General features: G+C 54.3%; 1 protein-coding gene across 10 annotated transcripts in view; it reads left to right on the forward strand.

Moving 5' to 3' along the window:
• The window catches only part of LOC128574629 (calmodulin-binding transcription activator 1), a 759,325-nt gene that overhangs the window by 515,068 nt on the left and 221,178 nt on the right, over nucleotides 1-23,079 (forward strand). For 9 of the 10 annotated variants that reach the window (XM_053575459.1, XM_053575460.1, XM_053575461.1 and 6 more), the window contains exon 4: nucleotides 6,312-6,383. The exons of the other annotated variant lie outside the window; for it this stretch is intronic. In XM_053575459.1, coding sequence (XP_053431434.1) covers nucleotides 6,312-6,383 — 72 coding nt within the window. The remainder of the gene's footprint in view (nucleotides 1-6,311; nucleotides 6,384-23,079) is intronic. 10 annotated transcript variants of the gene reach the window in all.

The following is a 23,079-nucleotide window of genomic DNA, read 5'->3' on the forward strand; positions in this document are numbered from 1 at the left end:
GGACACTTGAAGAACTTGCTCCCTGCCCTTGGCGTCTGTGGTTGTCCATGTGCCTGGGCCCTGCTGTTCTTTTCTTGCCCTGCTTGGACATCCACATTGTGTAGAAATCAAACGAGGCTTAGTGGGCATCTGCTACATGAAAACCGTGGTGGGGAATTTTAAGAAGGACTATTCCATTAGTACTTTTCCCAATCGGAGCCGTCAGCAATCATCAAGCTACGGCTGGTTGGCCATATCTGGCCCACCACCTGTTTTTGAATAGGTCGTGAAGTAAGAATGGTTTTTATATTTTTTTAATAGCTGGAAAAAACATCTAAAGAAAAATAGCATTTACAACATGTGAAAATCATGTAAAATTAAAGTATCTGTGCCCATGCTAAAGTTTTATTGGGACGCAGCCATCATTACCTATGGCTGGAGACTGCTTTTCCCCAGCAAGGGCAGAGATGAGTCATGAACATTGAGCCCTTGGACTCCAAAGTTGAGCACCTCTGCTATCTGGCCCTGTGCCTGCCCCAGGATAGGTGTGAGAAGGGAATGATAATGATAGAGGTGAAAAGAAATGATAATGACGGTGCATGCAACACCCTGGGGCAAAAGCCACCCCCACCTGCCCTCGCCCCAGGCCACTGGCTCAGGAGGGCTCTTGGAGGGAGAGCAGAGCTGGACTCAGCTGAGCCAGGTCTTCAGGGCTGGCAAGGGACGTCCTGGCGAGCAGTGCAGAGTGAGGCTGAGCCTGAGGGTGGGGGCACGAGGTCTGCCCAGACCCAGGCATCAGCATGAGTGGGGCACTGGGGGACAACATCATGGCCCAGGCACTGTGCCCTAAGCCTGCCCTGCTCAGGCTGCCTTGGGTAGCTTGCTGGGTCCTCTCCTGGCTTTGCCCTCTGGGGCATCAGGGGGTGGAAGGAAAGGGCTAGAGGGTGTGTGTGCATCAGAGACAGAAAGAGACGATAGGGAGAGAGGCACAGAAACAGAGCGGGACAGGGAGGGAGAGACGGACAGGGAGAGAGGAACAGAGATGGGCAGAAGTGAGAGAGGGAGAGGCCGTATCAGAAGGGGCATCAAGAGCTGGACAGGAAGGGCCATGCCCGTCATAGCCCAACCTCCCACCAGTAAAGCGCTGAGCTCCCTTCCTCAGCCCATCAGCCCACTGAGGCCGTCAGCCGAGCCCTGCCCGGCAGCCCAGCCTGTGTGGAGAAACCCATCCTGGGAGCTCGGCAGACTCCGCTCCCTTCAGGGACACCACTTTATGTGAAGCGTGTATTTTGAACTGAAGGAAGCTCTTGTTTGCTATTGGCTTCCCCTATAATTTCATCTTTTTTTATTTTTATTTTTTTTAAAAGAAGCCCTATAGTGCCAAAAACCAATTTTGAGTATTTACGAAATAATTCTTCTTCGCTCAACTGCCATATTAAAGCGAAGCTGTCAGGCCTTAATTGCCCAACTATAACTAATTTGAAGGTTGCTTTCATCTGAAGGGTGAAATTCTCTTGAGTTTCCTATAAATATCTGTTTAGCCCTGGCACAGTGGCTCATGCCTATACTGCCAACACTCTGGATGGCTGAGCTTGGAGGATCCCTTGAGCTCCAGAGTTTGAGACCAACTTGGGCAAAGTATGACCCCATCTCTACAATAAATAGAAAAATTAGGCTCAGTGTCTATAGCTTAGCAGCTAGGGCACCAGCCACATACACCAGACCTGGCAGGTTCAAATCCAGCCCAGGCCTCCCAAACAGTAATGACAACTACAGCCAAAAAATAGCTGAGTGTTGCAGTAGGTGCCTGTAGTCCCAGCTACTTGGGAGGCTGAGGCAAGAGAATCACTTAAGCCCAAGAGTTTGAGGTTGCTGTGAGCTATGATGCCCTGGCACTCTACCCAGGGTGACAGCTTGAGACTCTGTCTCAATAAATAAATAAATAAATAAATAAATAAATAAATAGGCTGGGTGTCTTGGCAGGCACCTTGGCAGCTATCAGGGAGGCCGAGGGAGGAGGATCATCTGAGCCCAGGAGTCTGAGGCTGCAGTGAGGGAGGCTGATGTCATGGCACTCTAGCTGGGAGCTGGGATGACAGAGAAAGACCCTGTTTAAAAAAAAAAAACTAGTTGCTTCCTCTTTTTCTTTCTTTGTGTGCACATATAAACAAGGGACCCCACGGCACACATTCCCACACCCCCCGAGACTGTGCACATACAATTGACACAAGCACACAAATTCCTCCACAAGCCCTGGGATGTGGCTCTCCCTTCCCACCACAGCATAGCCCCAGATGGAAAGCTCCGCCCAGAGATCTCCCCCACCCCCCGGGGACTCCAGGAGCCTGATCAGAAAGTGCCAGGAGTTTGTACAACACAAATCATTACAGACAAACTTGATTGCTTTTTTGATTAGTGGGAATGGGAATGGATTTGATACACCACCTTAGGAAATATTGTGCAATTAATCCCCAATTGGCTTGGTAATGACATTGTCATACAAACCAGAATCTGGTGACAAGACTGCAAAGTGAGGATGGTGGCAGAGCAAGAGAGCCAGGGTTCAGGACAGGACTGTGGGGACAGGGCTGCAGGGCCCGCAGGAGGCAGGCCAATTGCGGACACCAAGGAAGGGCAGGCTGCTCTGTGTGTTGGCAAGTTCTTACCTAGGCTGCTCTGTCCGCTGGAAGGACTGCATCACAGAAACCAGCCTGAGTGTGCAGCCCCTCCTGGGCCACTTGGCCTCCTCCTGGGCTTCAGACACTGTTCCTAAGCTGCTGCTGCCCAGACTATTTCCAGCCCAGCTGACCACCAGATCTCTGCCACTTCCAGCGCCCTGCACATCTCCACTTGCACATCTCCTCAAAGTCACCGAGTGGACATCCAAAGTTAGCCTCCCCCTCCAGCCTGCCTGCAGGGACCCACCCAGGGATCTTGTCCCAGCAATGGGACCCCCACATACCCACCTGCCCAGCCAGAAAACTGGGTGTGAGTGCACCTGGCAAACATGTTCTTTTCCCTCTGTGCTCACTGCCACTGCTGCCGTCCCATCCCAAACATGCCTCCCAGACTCGCAGGACCACCTCCTTCAGACTGGGCCTCATGCCCCAGTCTTCCTTGGCTCCCATCCCTTGGTCATCCTGCTGCCACAGTGAGCTTCCAAAAATGCAAATGTGATCATGACATCCCTGTGTCCCACCGTGCCAGGGTAAAGCCAACCTCCTTGCTGTGACCTTTTGTGATCTGGCCCTGTTGAACTCCCCTGTGTACTTTAATCCATCTACGTGTTCTTACAGACCTTCAAGCCTAGCCTGTTCTCTGCACCCCCCAGCCTCTGCCCTGTGCTTTTCCTGCTGCTGCAAATACCCTCTTCTCTGGGCCAAGCCTGCTCTGATTCCATGTCCCACCTGCTGTGGTCAGAATAACTGATGTCATTGCACATGGATCCAGGGACTTTCCCAAGCATCCCATTGCCATATCAGCTCTCAGCCTTCACAGCCACCCTACAGGAAAGTATTAGGGTCATAACCATCTTTATGGCCCAGAAGGGCAAGGATCCTCTGAGCTCTAAGCTGTGCCTCCCACCCCAAGCAGGATCCACCTCGGTGGTGACTCTAGCTCCTCCAGAGCCATTACTATGAGCCTCTTTCCCCACCAGGACAGCAGACCAGCCATTATACTCAAATCTGCTTTCCTTGAGACCAAAAATTGACTCTTTATGCATCAACGGTAGGGCTGTCTTTCAGGACCCTCTGCTGGTGTGTATTAGAAGTCCTCAGCTTTCAGGGTGCCCCAGTAAAGGTTCAACATCATCTCCCAAGTCCTTTCTTGGACCAGGCTATGAAGACCTGTGTCTTGGGGCTTCCAGAGTGGAGAGCTGGGCCATCTTCATTCAAAACATCTGAGGCTCCCTGCCCTCAGAAGCCCCCAGTCAGGAAGTCAGGTAATTAACAACAGGCATGACCCCGTGTGCTGAGCACAGCAACATGGGAAGGAGTGCGACGTCCTCGGGCTTCTTGAGTCCTTGGGGCTCTTTGTGTAGCTTTTTCCTTTCCTCCCTTGGTGCCATTTGTCACTGTTTGCATGTGTCACACTTCCCTTCCCTCCCACCTTCCTGAGATTGAGCTTCTCCTCTGAGGAGGCCGGAGACATGGGATCATCACGGTGGTCAGAAGAATATCTAAAAATAGAGTGACGAGGTTCTGAGCGAGGTCCCAAGGGTTCCTCGGATTAAAATGCATGAGCCTTGATGTAGAAACAGCAATTTTTCTCTTTAACTCTCTTTTGCTTATTGGGTGGTTCTGGGCAGTTCCAGATAGGCTGGGTCGCCAACAGGAGAGATGTTGGGATGCTTCAGGGAGAATGTGCTTTCTCCTTGCTTTGTGCTTTCAGGAAGGGACAGAGTAGGGCTTCGGTGAATTCTCTCTGACTACCGAATGTGGGGTCCAAGGATGATGAAGTCCTAAACACAGGCGGTGGAGAAAATCAATCATGTTCTTCTGGAGTCCGAGAAAAGGCAGCGGACAGAGACGGAGGGGGCAAGTGACCGAAAGAAAGACGAATAAGATGAGGGAAAGAGCAGGTGGAGTCCTTTGATTTAAAGGGTGAGAGAGACTCTCCCTCCATTCAGCTCACTGCTCCCCTGAGAGCCTGCAATCCGCGAGGAAGGCCGCTGACTCCAGCCACGGGTGGGCCGCTTGCTCACAGCAGCCAAACGCTCACAGGAAATGCCCGTGCCTGAGTCTCCTTTGGCAAGGAGGGAGTCATCAAAAAGCCAAAACAACAAAATCATAAAACACGGTGTCTTGAAGACCAGAAAAGTCAAGAAAGAATATTGCCTTCTTAATCATAAATACATTTCGTGGGCAAGAATTGCAAGGGAATCGTTTAAATTAATTTCCGCTTTGTTTGTTTGGTTTATACAGGGCTTAAGTCCCAGCTGACAGCGATCTGTAAAAGTTCTAACATATTGAAATCTGATTTTCTTGCAGCCAGAATCCCATAGTCCAAAATGATTTCTCTTTCAACTCTGCTAATCAGACAGGCAGGGCTCAAACGGATTCCTCTTCAAACAAAATTGCACTTGGTCTTTTGGGGGTGTAAATAATATCTGATGGAAGCTTTGAACGTGGAACCACTACCCTCTGGAGAGTGGGCGTCAGGATGCGGGCAGGGGGCAAAGAGAAGGGGCAGAGGCTTTTTCCCTGTTGGCGTTCCTCGTGGCTCTGCAGGCCCTCTGCCCCTCTCTGCCCCAGCCCTCAGGAGCATGTGCTGCTCCAAAGCTGCTGGAAGGAAGATCATTCCAGTCTGGAATTGGAGGCTCCAAAAGAAGAGGCTCTGGCCCTGGCTTTGTTGTGGGCCCCATCACTGGGTGCCCTGAGACCTTTCTCCCTCACCCTCCGACCCTCCAGTGGGTCTGCGAGAGGGACTTGACCAATGATTCTGCTCAGGCCCCTTCCTCCCTCTCAGCTGAGCAGAGCTCAGTGTGCTCCAGAAGCAGAGCTGTGTGGGCATCCCCACAACCATGCAGGTCCTGATGTCCCCACCCTTCAGTCCACTCCACCCACCCGGGCCCCTTGAGCACTGTCCCTCATGACAGTTGCATCCCCCCTACCTTATTCCCCAGCCTAGTTCTGGCTCTTTTCCAAAACAAAATCCGTCTGCAAAAGATGCAGGCTTATACTTAAATATATATACACGAATGAATGAACTGTCACTCACAGTGAAAGTCAGGAATGTGCAAAAGGGGTCTCTAGGGCTCTGAAGGGCAATCCTAAGACGAATCCCCCACCCCATCCCCGGACCCCACTCTGTGCCCCCCAGCTTTGGGCTCATGTCAGCCAGGGGTGCCCAGCTTAGCCTGGTGTTTCCCTCCCTGGCCAGGAAAGGTCTGGAGCATGTGTGTGTGTTTGGTGTGATTTAATCAATCTGTACCCTTCAGTCCTTCCCTGTACACAAAGAGTCTTGACCTGAGTACCAGGAACGAACTACAGAGTCACTGCCAGCTCCTAAAATTATAGGCAAATTGTATATATACACGCATGTCCCTGGTCCTTGGCTGCCTCTGACTCTCGATGCCTCTACGCCCTGGAAGCTTAAGGCCCCTGCTGCCCATCTGAGTTTGCCCTCTGGCTGGGGTGACCTGACAGTGCTTCTTAGAGGCTGTCCCAGAACCTTAGTCTTGGAGCTGGGGCAGACACAGAGGCGCCCTAGGGCTCCCGGGCCGCTGGCAGAGGCTGTGCCCCCTTCTTGCCCCTTCTCTGTCGCGCCGTCTTCCTTCCTTCCTTCCTTCCCTCTTTCCAACTGAATTCTCGTTTTTCCTCTCTCCCTAGTGCTTGTACGGCTGCTATGTCCATTCCTCCATCATCCCCACCTTCCACCGGAGGTGCTACTGGCTCCTTCAGGTAGGTGGCTGGGACTGGATCCTTCTTCCGTCAGTGGTGCTCGGGAAGGGTGTGCGGAGGGCACTGAGGGGCAGGGGGTCCTGTGCGGCTTCAACTTAGGCTCAGGAGAGCTTCCTAGAAAGATTTCAGCTGTGTGGTGCTGAGCCCAGCGTGGTGGCTGGTCTGGTGTTGTCAGGTGTCAGGAGGGGACGCCTGGTGGCAGGGTGGCACTCACCCACCTGATGAGAGAGAAACCTACGTGCTTCAAGTTTCTGAGGTGCCTCCATTCCCTTTTGGTAGGACAAGAAAGACAGCTTAGCCTCCTGCCCCTGACATTGAAATGCCTGTAGGCTGAAAGCTACCAATGCATTTTCTCTTCTGGGTTAGTCACAGGGCACGTGAAGGAGATGCTCGGGGGCATGCCAGGTGCAGAGGGATTGTCAGGGGCGGCCGCTGGAGGTGGAGAAGCCAGGGCTCGAGGGCAAGGAGCTCCGTGATCAGTTTGTGACATCTGCCGCAGAGGGGCTGGAGCAATTGGTGGTGGGAGTGCTGGCCATTCCTACAGAAGGGTGGCCTGGCATCCTGATCTCTGTCCGTGGTGTTTGTGACACAGTAGTGCTGAGTGCTGAGCCACAGGTGGGTCTGTGCAGAGCACACCCCACCCACCAGGCTCTGGCCAGCTGGGGGTGGTCACCCAGCTGTCTCGCTTGGTGGAAGGTCCTGCCGTTTGGTAGGGGAGGTCTGAGGGATCTGGCGGGTCATGTTCAGTGCTCTGATTAGTAGCTTCTCTTTGTAGGGCCTGTCCCCTGGGGGCTTGGCACCATCACCCCAAGTTCTCCCTACTGCCCTTCCCGTCATGGTTCCACACATTAGCAAACTCCAGGGTCTGGGTTGTTTGAGGGTCCCCTGATGTAGAGGGTGTGGCTGGAGGGGCCTGGCAGATGGGGAATCAAGCCCCCACGTGGATGGTGTGTGTTCAGGGAGAGAAGAGTTGTGCATGTCAGGCAGTACAGAGAGGCCGCTGGCCCCGGGGAAGCTGGCCTGGCTGGTGTCCACAGGGCCCAGAGCCACCTCAAGGCGGAGGCCAGAACTCAGCCCAGACAAGGCTCCACCCAGCCATAGCCCCCAAACACTTTCTTTCTCCCTCAGCTTCCAGAAATAGTTGTCTGTGGCTTAGCTAGTTCATTAGAGAATGATGCTCAAGACCGTCCCGGGCGTGCTGATCTGCAGACACTGCCTGCACCTTGTCTTGCTATCAGCCCCGCTGACTGTCTCCTGTGCAGGTTGATGGTAGCACCTGGATTTCTAATTGCTCAGACCTGTGTCCTTGTGACGACAGGGAGGTTTATCGTGGTCATGGGTGGTACTTTCTGTGTCTTGCTAATAGGAACTGAGCCATATGCATTTAAATGTTTGTCAGAGGACTTTCTCTTCTACCTGGTGCAGGAGTGGAGGAGGGTGGGGCTTAGCCTTCAGAGCTTGTCCCTGTGTCCCCAGCATCAAATACTGGCTTCTAGAGAAATGCCATTTTCCCTAAGTGGCCTGCAGCCCTGTAAAGTCCTTTCTGAGCCTTCAACCCCCAGGACCTGGTTTTGGCTTTTTCCTTTTGGCTTTCATGGCCCCTGGTCAGAACACCTCTTTGGTACTGTCTCCCCCAGACCCAGCTATCACCCTCCTGCTGGGCAGCACCGTCCAGCCCACCCCCCAGCAGCCCTTACCACCTGCCGCCAAGGATAGCCGTCTCCCCAGCCGTCCTCCTGCACTCACGCCTGCGCCTGCCTCCCTCATTCCATCACACTCTTGTGGCATTTTAATTCCCTTGAATTTACTTTCCCAAAGCCAGACACCATTGGGCAGCCTGAGGTCTAAGTTGGTTACCTCCCAAGCTCCTTCCAGGCCCCTCTTCCATGCATCCAGCTGCTCCTGCCTGGTTTCCCAGGCCAGGAGAGAAGGAGAAGAGTCCTCCTCCTGTGCCCCAGCCCTGCCTCCCTCTTGCCCCCTTTCCTGGCCTCTGTGTACATCTGGTTTGTTACCTCCAAATGGGCAGGAAACAGGAATGTCCTGAAAATGCTGTATCCCTGGCTTCTTCCTGGCTGGACTGGGCCTCTCGACTCTCTCTGCTCAGGTCCAGGGTGCTGTCACTCCCTCCCCATCCTCTGTGCCCTCCAGCCTCATTCTCCTTTCTGTGATCAGATAACAAAGAAGGGACACACACAGGGTGGGGGTCTCCCGCTCCCCTGTCTGTGCTGGGTGGGCAAGAAGAGGCCACGGAGTGTGGCGTGCGTCCTGCTCCAAGCCGGGGCTAATGCAGCAGCCTGTGCCGTGCCAGGCGATTTGTTTTGGTCCTGATTACAACACCAGGATGATAATGGGGTGGCCTGCTTAATTTCTCAGATATTAAATGGGGAGGAAGCTGTGAGATACTGGTTCAGATGGAAATTGCCCAAATTTGTCTCCGATGCAAATTACCAAGAAAAAGGATTGGATAGGAGTGGAGGTGTCCAGGCAGTGCCCACCATGGGAGTGAGAAGGGAACCCAGCCCAGCGGCCAGCCAGTCCCCTGAGCAAGACAAGGCCCTGTGGGAAAGGGATGATGGGCTGGCCACACCCACCCAGCCCATGGCAGGGGTGGACTTTCCAGAAAGGAGGGGGCTTGGAGAAAGGAGGCGGAAGGGAGGGAAGGAGAGCTTCTCCAGATTGCCACAAATGCAGTCTGCCCTCTGAGGTCTCCCAGCTGATGTCACCTCCAGGCCACACAGCACAGAGGGGACTTCTACCCGCAGAGGCCTGGGTTTTCCTCTCCAGCCAGACAGGCAGCTCCCTGAGGGAGGGACCCGGCGTAAAGCCACAGCTGTGACAGTGCAGGAGACGGCATCAGGGAGCGCCACAGCTCTGCGTGTGCAGCCGGCCTGCCGGTTCCAGGACAGAGGGAGCCGCACAGACCTGCGGCCAGGAGCACAGGGTTGGTGTCGAGACACAGGGAGGAGGACGCCAGCTGACGTAGCACTCAGAGCCCCAAGTCACCTGCTTTGAGGGAGGGCGCTGCCTGGTGTCTACCACTTAGTCTCCCCTCTCTGCCTCCTTCCCGCTCCCTCTCTTCACTGCTGACAAACATCCTATCAGGTTGTGACCCATGAGGAGAAGCCCCAGAAATGTAGCTCCTGAACCCAGTTAGCCCTAACTGATGAGCACCACGTGGGGCGACCGGGACAGCTCAGTGGTGCCAGAGAGTAGGCGACTCCTGCTCAGGCAACATCTCAGGCCTCAGGCTGCCCAAGTGCAGTGTCTCCAGGGCCCCAGCCACCACCCCGCTGTGACCTGGACAAGGCCGTCTCTGCTGGAGGCAGGCGCACCACCTCTGCTCATGTTGCTGGCGTCACTGGCCCTTCTGTGGCACAGCTAGAAGGGCCTTCGGGCTCCACTCACCCCAGCTACCACATTTTCTGGAAGGATGACTGAGACTCAGAGAAAGCGGGGCTTCCCATTTGTCAGTGGAGGAGCAGGTGGGGATCCTGACTCCTGACGGGGTTGTCATAGCAGCCACTGGGCCCTGAGCCTTGCTGGGTGGAGAGGCGAGTCGTGGCAAGCCATACAGCCATCCCTCCGGTTTGGGGTCTCCTGATGGTGGCAGGGAGTGGGCAGGCAGCAGAAGCTCAGGGCTCCCTGCCCTCCTTTTGTGCCCCTTCTCCAGCCTGCCACCTCGGTTCTTTTCCAGGTTCTCCCCAACACTCCCCTCCCGGGGATGACCCCCTTTCAGGCCAGACTTCCCCATAAATCCGTATGGCTGTTTGGAAACCATTTCTGTTTCTAATGAGTGTTTTTGGCCTGTCCTCTAAACCGCTTAATGAATGTTTTCCATGCTGCAGTGAAGTAGGGGGTGTGTCCCACGTGTCTGTCATTGCTGTCCTCAGGGATGTTTGGCTGCCAAGGCCTGCATGCTGGGGCAGAGGCCACCAGGGCTCATTCCTGGCCCATCCTGGGGGTTGTGCAGTGTTCTATGGGAATACAGGGCACCTGGGGCTCTGGGAAAACCCCAGGACTGGGTAGAGTGGGGAGAGGGCTCTGATGGAGCTTGCAGGCCTAGGAGCTGAGTGACCAGGTAGGACACGGATTCAGAGTCTGAGGAGCTTGTCCTAGCTCTGCCCAACCACCCTGAGCAGCACAGCCAACCACCTCCGGGTACTGACTTCTGACCAGCTGGGAGCCCCCACCATGTGCTCCCATTTCACCAGGGAAAGACTGAGGCTCTGAGAAGTCCCACAGTTCTCAGCCAATGGGGTCAGAACCAGGGGTGACTCTGAGGTCACCCATCACTGCCTTCAATGGCTGCCATAGATGAGGAGTTTGAGGAGCAGAGAGGCTGGACAGCTTGTCCCAGGTCAGAAGCCGGACAGCTGCTGGGCTGTTAGCCTGGACACTCTCTGCCTCCTCCTTGTCTGGCCCTGGATCCCACAGAAATGGGCATAGGGGTCCCAGAAAAAGACACATCCCTCCACAAGGAGCCCCCAAGTCCCAGAGCAGCAGGCATCTCGTCCTCGGTGTGGTCAGCTTCTCGGCCACCCTCATCCTGGAGACAGCATTTCCTGAGGCAGCTCTCAGGGACAGCAGGGGGAGGACAAGGAAGCCAGGAGACACTAGTCACCCTGGGGAGGTGCCCTGGTTTTCTCCTGCCCCAAGCCGGCCACAGACACGAAGCAGTCTGGGCCCGTCTGCCCTCCAGCAGGAGCTGCAGAGTTATCTAGAACGTGGACTTCTCCAGCTGGAGCAGGTCCTGTCATTATCACCGGCTGTGTGCCCGGCTTCCAGAGCAGGAGGGGGCAAGCCGACCTCACCAGGCTGCCTCAGGCCCTGGGCTTTCTCAGGCAGGGGCACCATGAAGCCACCTCTCCTCCTGGTTCTGGAGACTGAGCTCAACGCAAACAGCCATTTCCACTTCTGTACCTGACACAGACTACACAGGCCTTGGCCCCTGGTGTGTCCCGGTGTAGGGAGGAAAGCTTTCCTTCTTGCTGCGGCACTCATGGTGGCCACTGGGGCCTCAGCTCTGAAGAATCCTTTCAGAGGGACAGCCTTTCAGGTCTGCAAGGCACCTGGGTCTTCTCTGCTGGCAGCCGTGACCCTCGTGGCCCAGTCCAAGGGCCTGTGGCACCTGGCGGTGGGTCTGAGGTGTGCCTAGCACCACGCCAATGCGGCTTTAGTCCCTGTCCCTCTCCACTGACACCAGAATCTGTCTATGTGACATGAGGGTCTCTTTGAGCTGACTGCATCTGGTTCCCCAGAACCAGAAGGGTCCTCAGAACTCATAGCTCCACAGAGCACCAAAGCAGGCATACATCTGTGTCGGGTGGACGGCCCTGTGGGGGTCCCTGGGCACCAGGCCCTGCACCCTTCTGAGGCCACCCACCTGGAGCTCTGAGTGGGCAGCTGCACACCACTGTTGGAGTTGGTGTTTAGACTCTGAGAATAGTCGGGGGGATCCCCCAAAGAAGCGCTTGTGCCCCTGTGACTCTGGGCATTCTGGCTGATTTCTCTGAGTCTCAGTTTCCTCATCAATACAGTGGAGACGACAGCATCGCCTGCAAGGGTTACTGTAGGAATTCAATGAATTTCTACACGTGCCTTTAAAATGTAACCTGATTCCTGGCACATGGCTGGCACTCTGTAAATGATAGCTCCATGCTGTCAGCCAGGTGGACCTGTCAGCTGATATCCTGACACCCGGGGAAGCTTTGGTGACAAATGCCCCCCAGCCTCCCATGTCCTTTTCATCTCCCATAGCAAGGCTGAGATAGGCCAAGCCAGTCCCCCCAGAGCATGAGCCGGCTGGCCCGGTGGCCCAGGCAGCCTCTCCTCTCTCACACCATCTTCCTCTGAGCCCTGTTCACAGGGAGTAGAGGACACTCCACAGTGGCACCATCCTTTCAGTAAATGTCCTCAGTCCCCAAACAGACTTGACATCTGTTTGCAGAATGATCAACAATCCTGCAACCCAAGTGCCTCCCCCAGCAACGCCTCCACCCCTCTGGAAACCAGCCCCACCTGGAACCAGCCTCAGGAAGGGTCGCCCTGGTCCTCAGCTAGGCCAAGGAAGGCCAAGCGTGACAGCCAGAGAGCACGTCCACACTCGCCCCTCAGCCTATGGTGTGGTCCTAGTGGTGAGGACACCTCCACTCTGGCTGAGGTCTCTAAGATGCATAAAATAGCTTAACAAAATGTCTTTTTTTCTTGTGCTTTCTTCCTTTTTTAATTTTTTTTAAAAATGGAGAATATTATAGCTTCATAAAAAATACCTAGGCTTTCTGCTCAGTTACCGTCTTTATATTTTGTCAGGGTGAAATAGAAGTGGCTGGGAAGTGAAGTATTAATGAGCTGCTCTGCACGTGGCCTTCAGCCGCACCATACATTACCGTGGCTGTGCAGTTCCACGGCTCACCATAGAGCGAGGCTTTGTGCAGCGGTTAGAGCAACAGGAGGTGCTGGTGTTACCAGCACCCTGCCCCCAGAGGGCATCTGGACCCATGCAGTTCAAGGAGGGTAGCCAAGTTGTTGTCCAAGGTGTCACTGACCCCCACACCTATAGGGGGAGAAGGGGCCCCAGGGCTGCCAGATCCTCTGGAACTGTCCTGCAGTCGCAGCATCATAAAAGCCAAGCATCAGTCCAGCCCTGGTATCTTTGGTCTTGTAAGCACTGTGTGTCACCCTTGGCTACGAAGAGTGGAGGACATAGGCGGATATGAACAGAGGCCCTCCCTGCTCACCACTGCATGTGGCTCGGGAGACCACAGCCTTGGCTGAGGGTGGCCACTGAGTGTGGCCAGGAGCTCCAAGTGTCACATCTTTTGGTTTCCACAGCTGCCCTGGGAGGGAATCAGGCCTGGATGAAAACCAACAATCAGGGAAGATAGGGAGGCCAAAAGACACAGGGAAGGCAGGGCCCTGGTTTAGACCCTTTAAACAGGCATGGTCCCTGACCTTGAGAGCTCACAGGGTCAGATCCGAGGGACATGCATGGGGGCTGCACAGAGAGAAATGCTCACAGACCCCAAGTGTGTTGACCTCAGAGGGACCCAGTCCCAATGCCAACAAGGGCAAGAAAGAGTTCCATAGTCCCTGGCCACAAAGCCAGAGTTTCCCCTCCCCTGGCTGTGTGCATCCCTGTGATGTTGGGTCTGATGCCAGGCCTCTTTATCCCACATTCTTGGTTGACAACCCCAGGCTGACTGTGAGTGCTCTCCAGAGCATGTAGTCCTTGGTAGGGGGCACTGAGCCAGCGCACTCCACTCCAAGTGGCGGCTCACCTCAGTGGCGCAAGGACAGGAGTGGCTAGGCCTGGAGCATTTGGGGAAGACCCCTGTGTGGACAGCAGGTAAAGGACTCTGGGGCATCGAAGCCATTTCTAACCCCAGCCTAGCAGGTGGCACCTACAGCCACTCAACATGACGAATCCAGAGGAGATACAGATGGGTCGGGTGGTCAGGGGAGGCTTCCTGGAGGAGGAGGTGAGCCAAAAGCTAGAGGATGGAAGAAATAGGGAGGGGCCGTTCTGTGTCCTCCTGACATGAGGCAGGCATGGGCCAGGGAGCCCAGTGGTCAGTGGGGCTCAAAGGCTGGGGGGGGGGGGGAAGGGAAAAAGGAGGATTCCCAGCTGCCATGGGCTCCAGTTTCATACACCTATACAGGGCTGCCTGTAAGAAGCTCCAGAGCCAGCCAGGTGATCTGGAGGGAACAGGAGAGGGGCCAGGAATTCTCCAGTCTCTGCTTTGAGCTCAGAAGAGGGCAGGAGAGGCAAGACCAGGCCAGAGCAGAGGTTGCAGGTTCCTGAGGCTGATGATAACAATGGCCGCCATCACCACCACCACCACCACCACCACCACCACCACCATCATCAGTAACAGCCATAGTCATTGCTGGCTTTGGGCTTGCGAGTGCTGGGTGCTGCGTGCACCCTGGCTGCCCTGAGACCTGTATTTGTTACTGTCGCTTTGTGGAAATGAGGCTGGGAGCTCCTGGGGTCTATGCTTTAGGTCAGCCCTCAGCAGGCCTGCCCAGGGAGGAGGGATCTGACCAAGACTGAGACACCATCCCTCACCTTGGGAGCTCGCTGTCCAGCAGGAAAGACGAGGGGAAGCCGGGGCTGTGGGGGTGGGGCTGCCTCCAGGTAGACAAGCCCCCCACCCCTGCTGGAGAGACCACGAGACACGTGACATGGAGGAAGCCTCAGTCTAGAAGGTTATGGGCGGGGATGGTGAAACCCAGGCCCGGTCCTGTTAGCCATCTGGAGGCTTTTCCTCCAGTGAATGGCAAAGCCCCTTGCAGCTGGGGAGGGTCGTTCTGGAAGAGGAGCTGGGGGAGGCTGTATCAGGCCAGCGACGCTCAGCTGCCTCTGCTTCCGGGTTTATTCTGGCTAGCAGCTTCCACATCTTTCTCCATTTAATGTTCCTTGAATAACGTGATGAGGAGATAAGGTAGACACTAGGAATTTACGGCGCTATGCAAAAAATTGCTCAGTTCCATTAAGATTTCAGGACCCTTGCCAAAGCTGCATGGCAGAGTGGGTAGTATTTCCTTCTCAGACATCTTTGGCTGATTGCAATTTACGATGCCAAGGCCACTGCTGTACCTACCTAAAGCCTCCAGAAAATATGTCAGTCCCCAAAACAGCCATTATGCTCTCAGAGGAAAGTCACTGGGCATTTTCCAGAAGACTCTCTCATCCTGATCCCTTACTTCATCTCTCCTCCATAAAACAGGGCACAGGGGGACATCCCGTAGTTGTTTTCACAGGGTCTCCTGTGCTGAGGCCCAGCTGCTCAGCCTCACCTTGCAGGCTGTAGCAGGGCTGAAGACCCAGGAGATTCCCTCACTTTCCCCTTGCTCTGAAAACACCAACTGCCAGAGCCCTCTGGAAAGTGGGATGCTCTGCTCCCACCCGTGCGAACAGGTGAGACCCCCATGTCAGGAAAGTCTTCCTCCTGGCAACCCCACCAGGACCCCTGGTTTAAATTCAACTGCACCTTTATCAGCCATGTGACTCTGATCGTGAATCAATCACTTTGAATCTTCTTTCTTTTTCTCTATATTAAAACAAAATACCTCCCTCCTGAAGTTGGAGAGATAAATTGAACTAAGACACACAAAGGTCATAGTGTCATGCTTGGCCCACGGCAGCCCCTAGGAAGGAGTGGCTGTTGTCATCATGCTGTTACCTGGTGGCTTTCACTCTAGAGGATTGGGCAGGTGGGTGTGGCAGTGGCTCACCTTTCAAATGACAGAATTCTACGTCTCTCCAAGGCAACTGTGATTAGAAACCCCATTTCCTAGTTTCTTCCACAGTCTTAGGCAGGAATTTGGTATTTGGTTAAAGGAGATGGAAGTTCTGAGTTATGACCATTTGTCCCCAGCATGCTGCTACCCCAAGGCCCCTCTGCACCCTGCCCTGCTGTGACGGGGACCACAATCTATCCTGGCTGGTCCTGCCAACTCTCCTCTGTCCCCAGCCCTTGGGGGACTCACTTAGGAGACAGAGGAAGGATGAAGCTGCCAGAGCAGCAGTTCCTTAGAGATGGAAATTATTAATTAGTCTTATTATCCAGAACTTGTCAGTCTCTTAATCCTTCTGTCTGCAGAGGGGTTTATGCCTCCACAGTGTGTGTTGTCAGCTTGGCTAAGCAATTGCTTTTAATATAAAGGCAGAACAATGGGCGATACAGTTTGGTTACTATCTTTACTTATCAAGCCAAACGATTCCTGCTCCCTCCACAGAACATCCTTCAAAGATGAGGGGATTCAAAAGCTGCTTAATTTCCCTTCTAGTTGGCTTATAATATGGGGCCTTTGTTTAATTATCCTTTTCATGTAATCTTCAGCTGACATTCTGTCCTTAATATCCTAATCTTCTTTGGAGCAAAGGGGAAACTTTGGTTTCCAAAGCAAAAGACAAAAGTTTGCCTCTAGGAAACACTTTTTGTGTTGCCTCTGAAGGAACTCAAAGGACTGAGAATGAAATTCCGATATAGTTCGATAGAGCGAAATAGAAAAATGGAGTCTTGGGTGACACGTTTCACGTGTGGACATCGTCCAGCTTGTTCAGGCCTCCAGCTGGGTCCAGCTGGTGATGTTGCTTTACACTGGCATGTTACAGACTCTGGTTCAGCAAGGAGATTCCACGATATGGTGTTATCACTGCGTTTAGCACCGTTAAAATTTTGTTTACTCTTAGAGTGCAGGTGGTTTTAGCTAGACAGGTATACACAGGTACACACAGGTACACACAGGTATACACAGGTACACACAGGTGCACCCAGCTATACACAGGTACGCACAGGTACACACAGGTGCACCCAGGTATACACAGGTACGCACAGGTACACACAGGTGCACCCAGCTATACACAGGTGCACCCAGCTATACACAGGTACGCACAGGTACACACAGGTGCACCCAGCTATACACAGGTACGCACAGGTACACACAGGTGCACCCAGCTATACACAGGTGCGCACAGGTACACACAGGTGCACCCAGCTATACACAGGTGCACCCAAGTATACACAGGTACGCACAGGTGCACATGGCTGTACACAGACATGGTGTTTCTTCACGTACCCCCGTCTCCATTCTCCTGCTTTCTTCCTGGAGGTAGGATCTGGGATCCCCAAGAAGACTTCTTGCTGTTCCCACCAACACCCCCAAAATGTTCAGGACCTCCTGGGTGGGGCTTTCTGCTTTCCTTTTGCAGGGTCCCCCTTGGTGATGTGGGGGATTATCAGGCTGTCCCTCTCTCTTTGCATGCCTGGGAGCAGGCAGTCCTGAGCTGAGCTGCGCCCTCCCCTGGCCTCCTTAGCCTGTCATAAGAGATCCACTGTGCTGGGCACCCTCTGCTCAGTGCCACCCAGCAGGTGCCCCGAGCAGAAGCACCTCCCACCATCTGCAGCCTCCTGCCCGTGTCTTCCGTTGCTGTCCCTTCAATTCTGCCTTCTCCTGACCTCGTCCTCGTCTGCCATCATTAGGTCACCCTGGCAGTGGCAGCTGTGGCCACCTGCCTTGGTTTCAGCTTCCCTCCCGTGCAGGGTTCACCCCCCCGGCCTCAGTGGCTTCCCCTGTCCCTCCCCTGCCCTTTGGCTTTCCTTCCCCTCTGGGGCCTGGAGTTCACTTTTTTCTCAGGAAGTTCCCCAGTGACCTCTGCCTTCCTAAACCTCTGGAGACCTGTACCCTGCCCTGCAGCTCCCTGGGCACTCCTCAGCTACGCCAGCTTCTTCCCGTTCCTCAGTACGCCCAGCCCTGTCCCGCTGCAGGGCCTCTGCCCATGTTCCTCCTGCTGCCTGGAGGCCTCCAGGACCTGTGGTTGATGCCAAGATGCAGGGCTCAGTCCTCATCGGAGTCCCCCAGACACCCCACCTACAGTTCCCTCACTCTCTGGAGAGCCCCGCTGACCCCCCCTTCCCACTTGGTGACAAGACATTTAAGATATACAGAAAAGTTGAGAGAATTTTACCAGCACCCAAATACTTTCCACCAGATTCTACCGTTAGCCTTTGACTATATTGTTCTGCCGCTTCTGTGTCACCTATCCAGCCATGTGTCTTATTCCTTTTTCCTGCATGTCAGAGTAAGTGGCAGACACAATGCACTGCCCCCCAAGTTTCTCAGCACACAAATCTCTCACCTCCCCAAAGTTCAGTATTTACATGCGGGTCCCCTTTTGCTTTTGAGGTGTAGTTGGCAGTGAAATGACTGAAGGCACAGTGTTAAGTGCTGATAGATTGCGATCGATCCACACAAATCGATGAATTTTAATTGAAGCCCAGATCAAAATTAAGAATATTACCCTCCCCCCTAAAAGTTCCCACTTACTCCCTTCCCTCAGTCCCCACCTCCACCTCGCAGAGGTCATCACTCTTTTGATTTTTCCACTATTGGTTAATGTTTCCTATTCTAGAATTTCATGTAGATGGAATTGTATGGTGTCGGTGCTGGGATGGGGCACCACCTTTGCTCAGGGTGGTGTTTGGCCGTTCCTCATGTTATTGCAACACCGCGGTATCATTCATGCATTCTCTACCCCCTGGCTCCAGCCCCAACCCCATCCTTTAAAAGTTAGTTCTGGGCAGCGCCAGTAGCTCAGTGGGTAGGGTACCGGCCACATATACTGAGGCTGATGGGTTCAAACTTGGCCTGAGCCAGCTAAACAGCAACAACAACAACAAAAATAGCAGGGCATTATGGCAGGCACCTGTAGGCCCAACTACTTGAGAGGCAAGAGAATCACTTAAGCCCAAGAGTTTGAAGTTGCTGTGAGCTGTGATGCTACAGCACTTTACCCAGGGCAACAGCTTGAGACTCTGTCTCAAAAAAAAAAATAACAGACGGTTAGAAGTTAGCTCTGTAAGTGTGGGGACATCACGTGTGTGTTCAGGGCCTGGCACCTAGGTCTGTGTTGTTGGACAGGTGTGAGTGGTGTCCACCCCATCCTGTGGGCCGGGCAGGGTCTCTACTGCTGGGGCTTCCTCCCTGACCCTGGCTGTATCCCATGAGCACATGACTCAAAACTTGGTAAAGACGTCAGGGTGGATGAGCTCCCTCCTCCCTCCATCCCTCCTAGGAGGGAAAAGTTTTGCTCTTTAGAGATGCAGTTTAAACTGGCCTTAGCTTGGGCAGAGCTAAGGCATCGAAGCCTGTGGAAAGCCAGGGGACACGAGGCAGGAGGATTTCTGTGAGTTTAGCTTGGAGGACTGAGAAGGAAGCCCACAGCAGAAATGTTTGTTGATCCTGAATTGCTAAAAGATTTCTTAATTTGGAGGCCAAGTTCTCAGAGAAACACCGTCAGTTCCACGGAAATGAGCTCCCGGGTCCCACTGTGCCTCTCTGCACTTTCCACCTCTCTGCTGGGGAGGGGGTGCCGCCAGGGCTCAGGTCCCTGACACAGGTGAACCAGGAGTCTCCTGGGGTGCTGTGAACTGGGAATGTACTCGGCCCCACCCCAAGTCATGGTGGGGGGTGCATCTCACAGTCCGAGAGGGCTTCAGAGTTCCAAGGCAGGAGGCTGGGCAGGCACCATGGCAGCCATGCGGAGCCACCACAGCCAGAATAGCAGCCTAGGAGCCTGGGTGGAGGGGAGGTGGCCGATGGGCACCCCTCAGATCTTTTGGAAGCACAAAGACAAGAGCTGGAGCCATTGAGAAAAAGTAAGCTTCTCCCACTTTTTCAAGGACAGCCACAAAAGCCAGGGCAGGGCACAGGCAGGAGGCTATGGGATTCTCCCTTGGACCACCGAAGCTGACCCAGGGACAGGAGCCCAGGACTGGCATATAGAACAAGGAGAGACTCACCCTACCCTGGGGAGGGAAACCACATCTTTCCACAGTCTCCCGCTGCATCAGAGGTTTTCCCAGATTTGCAGAGAGCTATTCACACAGCCTGGAGGCATGGCCGCTCCTGGGGTGGGCTGAGCCCTGCCCTCACCCCTCTAGTGGCCTGGCCCCAAACACCTCTGGGCCCCTCCCCACTGGGGTAGAGAACCTGGCTGTTACCTTCGCTCCTTCCTGGGCCTATTCCAGCCCCTGCCAGCTAGCAGGTGCCCACTTAGTTGTGGGCTGAAGTGTTACAGACCCCACATCACTTTGGGCCTGACCAAGCAAAAGATATAAAACTCAGACACTCGCAGACCATGACCTGATGTTCCAGGCCGTCACCAGTGCATCCAGGGACAGGTCCTGTGAGGTGGTAAATAAGTGTCTGCACACCTTCCCTCCTAAGGGGCTCGCGGGCTTTCTGAGCTGGCTCCAGTCCCAGGAGGCTGAGCCTCCGCCCCTGGAATGGCCTCTCTGATCAGCGCAGAGGCTGGGCCTTGGTGGCCATGCTGATTGGGGTTCTAATCTACCCTTCTAAAGCTACTTGGAGCCAGGTTACTTTGAGCTAATTAATTCATAGTCTAGGACTCAGTTTTCTCACTCGTAGAATGGTATGGTTGTGAGGATTCAAAGAGATTTTCAAGGCACTGTGCTGAGTTGGACACAGGCAGCACTCAGTGGTCATGGCTGCTGTTATCAGACTGTTATGTTGTTGTAAACCACATGGTCACCCTGACAGAGCTGCCTGCTCCCAGCATGCAACCCAGCCGCCGAGCCCCACGGAGTCCCAGTCCTAGGTCCTTCCCGCTCTGACGACCACCAGACCCTGCCAGGCATCTGCTTCTGGCATTCACAGCCAAAGACTTTGGCTAAGCCTGGTCCACACTCACTACAAGATGTCCCTGCCTGTGACTCCAGCAGTGTCCCTAGAGCTGCCCTCCCTTTGATCCAGCTCCTTTGATTACCTCCAAAAGGCTAGGATTCAAAATTCTACCGGCAAAATACCTCCTGGCTGCCACACCTGACCTGCCCTCCCCGCATCCCCTGACATCTAGGACCGGATGCAGGGGCCCTCTGTGCATACAGCCTGCCATTTGTCACCTGTTTCCATCGTACCTCATCTCTCAGGGATGTCAGGGAGGTTATGCCTGCTGCCCCAGGAGAGAAGAAGAAAGAGGTCCCTTCCCCACCTTCCCGACAGGTGCCTCACAGTGTCACGTTGCCACTCTGTGCTTCCTGGAGGCAGCTGCCTTTGGGGGCAGCTGGGGAAGGCGAGAGGTTTGGGCCCAGCACCTCACCTCTTCAGCCAAAGCCAATCTTGTCAGTGACACTGGAAGACCCTCTGTGGCTGGGATCCTGCTAGGTGCTGAGCCACTGGGTGGAGCTCCCAAGGGCTTACCCACTCAGTCCTGGTCACTCTGCCCCTCGGTCAGACCAGGCCCCCCTTAACTTTGGAGGTTTCAGCTTTCATGGCAGCATCAGCAGGGCCTCAGAAAGCCACTGGCCAGGCCCCTTGCTCTACACAGGACAGCTGTCACCTGGGCCAAATGACTTACCTGGGGCTCCCAGTGAGCTAGCAGATGGGATAGGCTTGAACCCTGCTTCCCAACTGCGTGGAGGTGGTGGGCAATGAGGAACAAGTTAGCATGTCTGGCTGGCTTCTCAGGCCACCCAGCATGCAACCCAGCTGCCGAGCCTCGGTTCCTAATTGGAGAACACACTGCGGTGTTAGCCCAAGTTGAGCTTAGACAAAGGAGCATTCTGCTGCCAGTGATGGGTCGTGCTCTCCAGCGACACAATTGATACTCAGGTATAACTGTTGTAGGAATGATGATAGCCTCTTTCAGGAGGAGACAGACAAACGGCCTCTCAGTTGGTGGGGCAGATTGCAAGACGGACTGATTTTCATGAATGATAAGATTCTGTCCTTTAAGGAGGTGGTGTGCCAGTAAATGCCTAACAATCAGCTTTCTAGGAAAAAACAAATTCCTGATTGGTGGTGTTTGCCCATTTCCATGGTGTAAATACTGCCACCAAAGCTGGCTTCACGCTACCCACCCGAGTAGCTCCACTGGCTTGTAAACTTCTAACAGGCAGCTCTCCTAAGCCAGCACAAATCCAACACGCCCCTGTTTGATCTCCTCTCTGTGTGTCCAGCCTCCTAGGACCTGTGTGAGCCCCTCCCCTCCTTGCCCTAGACTAATGACATTCATTCTTTAGGTAATGAAAGGCAGGGTCTCCCACTCAAGTCTCCACTGGCAGGAGTGATAATATTACTATGAGATTTCCGCGGCTGAACGGGGCCTGCCTCGGGCATCTGAGACCTGACTTCCAGGGTGGTCTCTGCTCCCCTGCATCAGTCACTTAACTGTCCTGCAGGGGCTACCAGGCTCAGCTCCCCCAGACCTTGGGCCCAGTCTTAGGTGCCTCTCTTCCATGCCTGGGATGACTCCGTGGGACCTAGCATCAGGAATATGGTGAACGTTGGTTCCACTCTGATGGTCATAGTTATCCCTGGGTGACTTCAGTCTTTCCTCCCTGGGGTGCCGCCTCCCTAGAGTGGGGAGCTGAGTAGAGGCCCTCCATCCTCACTGGGGGCAGGAGCAGCAGCTTCCCCATCTACCTCCCTAGCACTTCCAAGCTCTTCCCTGGCTCCTCTGGGCCTCTGCACTGCCATCTGTGTGATGGAGATGCTAATAGTTTCTGCCTGCAGGGGTTGTCAGGAGGGGAAGCCCTCAGCACTCTGTGTGGCACAGAGCAGGTGTTCAGTAAATAGAAGCTGTCATCACAGTGGCTTTCCCCGCCAGCAGCCAGTTCTCTCCCCATCCACGTGTTCTGTGTTCCTCATTTCCTGTAACAAATGCATGAAGGTCCCTCAGCAGCCATCGGCTGTTCCTCCAGAGGGGCTGAGAAGGCAGCACTTTGGGGTAATGAACCTTCCCTCAGGGTTGAGCCGCCCCGGCTCTGCCTTATCAGAGCCTTAAAGAAAAAGGAACAGTCAGACTACTGACCCGTTTTTATTTACAGCTTTGATATTTTGTCCATCATGAATTTTGGCCTTAGTTTGATTTATGAATAACATTTGTAATGATGGCTGTTTGGGAGCTCCCCCCCACCATGGAAATTCCCACCCCAACTCCAGCTCTGCCTGGACATCCACTGAGGACCAGCCAATGCCCACAAGGTCTCTAAAGGGTGATTTGAGAGGAGGCCACTCTCAGTTGCCAGGTGTAGGTAGAAGAATAGAAACCAAGGACTAGAACAAGCAGAGAGTGTCCCAAAGGCTGAGCTTTCCAGAGCACTCCCAGCTAGCCCCCAGCAGAGGGGACCCCGGCCCGTCCTTTGCCCACTCACTGCCTCCCACCTCC

This window comes from Nycticebus coucang, chromosome 22 (genome assembly GCF_027406575.1).
Source record: "Nycticebus coucang isolate mNycCou1 chromosome 22, mNycCou1.pri, whole genome shotgun sequence".
Lineage (NCBI taxonomy): Eukaryota > Metazoa > Chordata > Mammalia > Primates > Lorisidae > Nycticebus > Nycticebus coucang.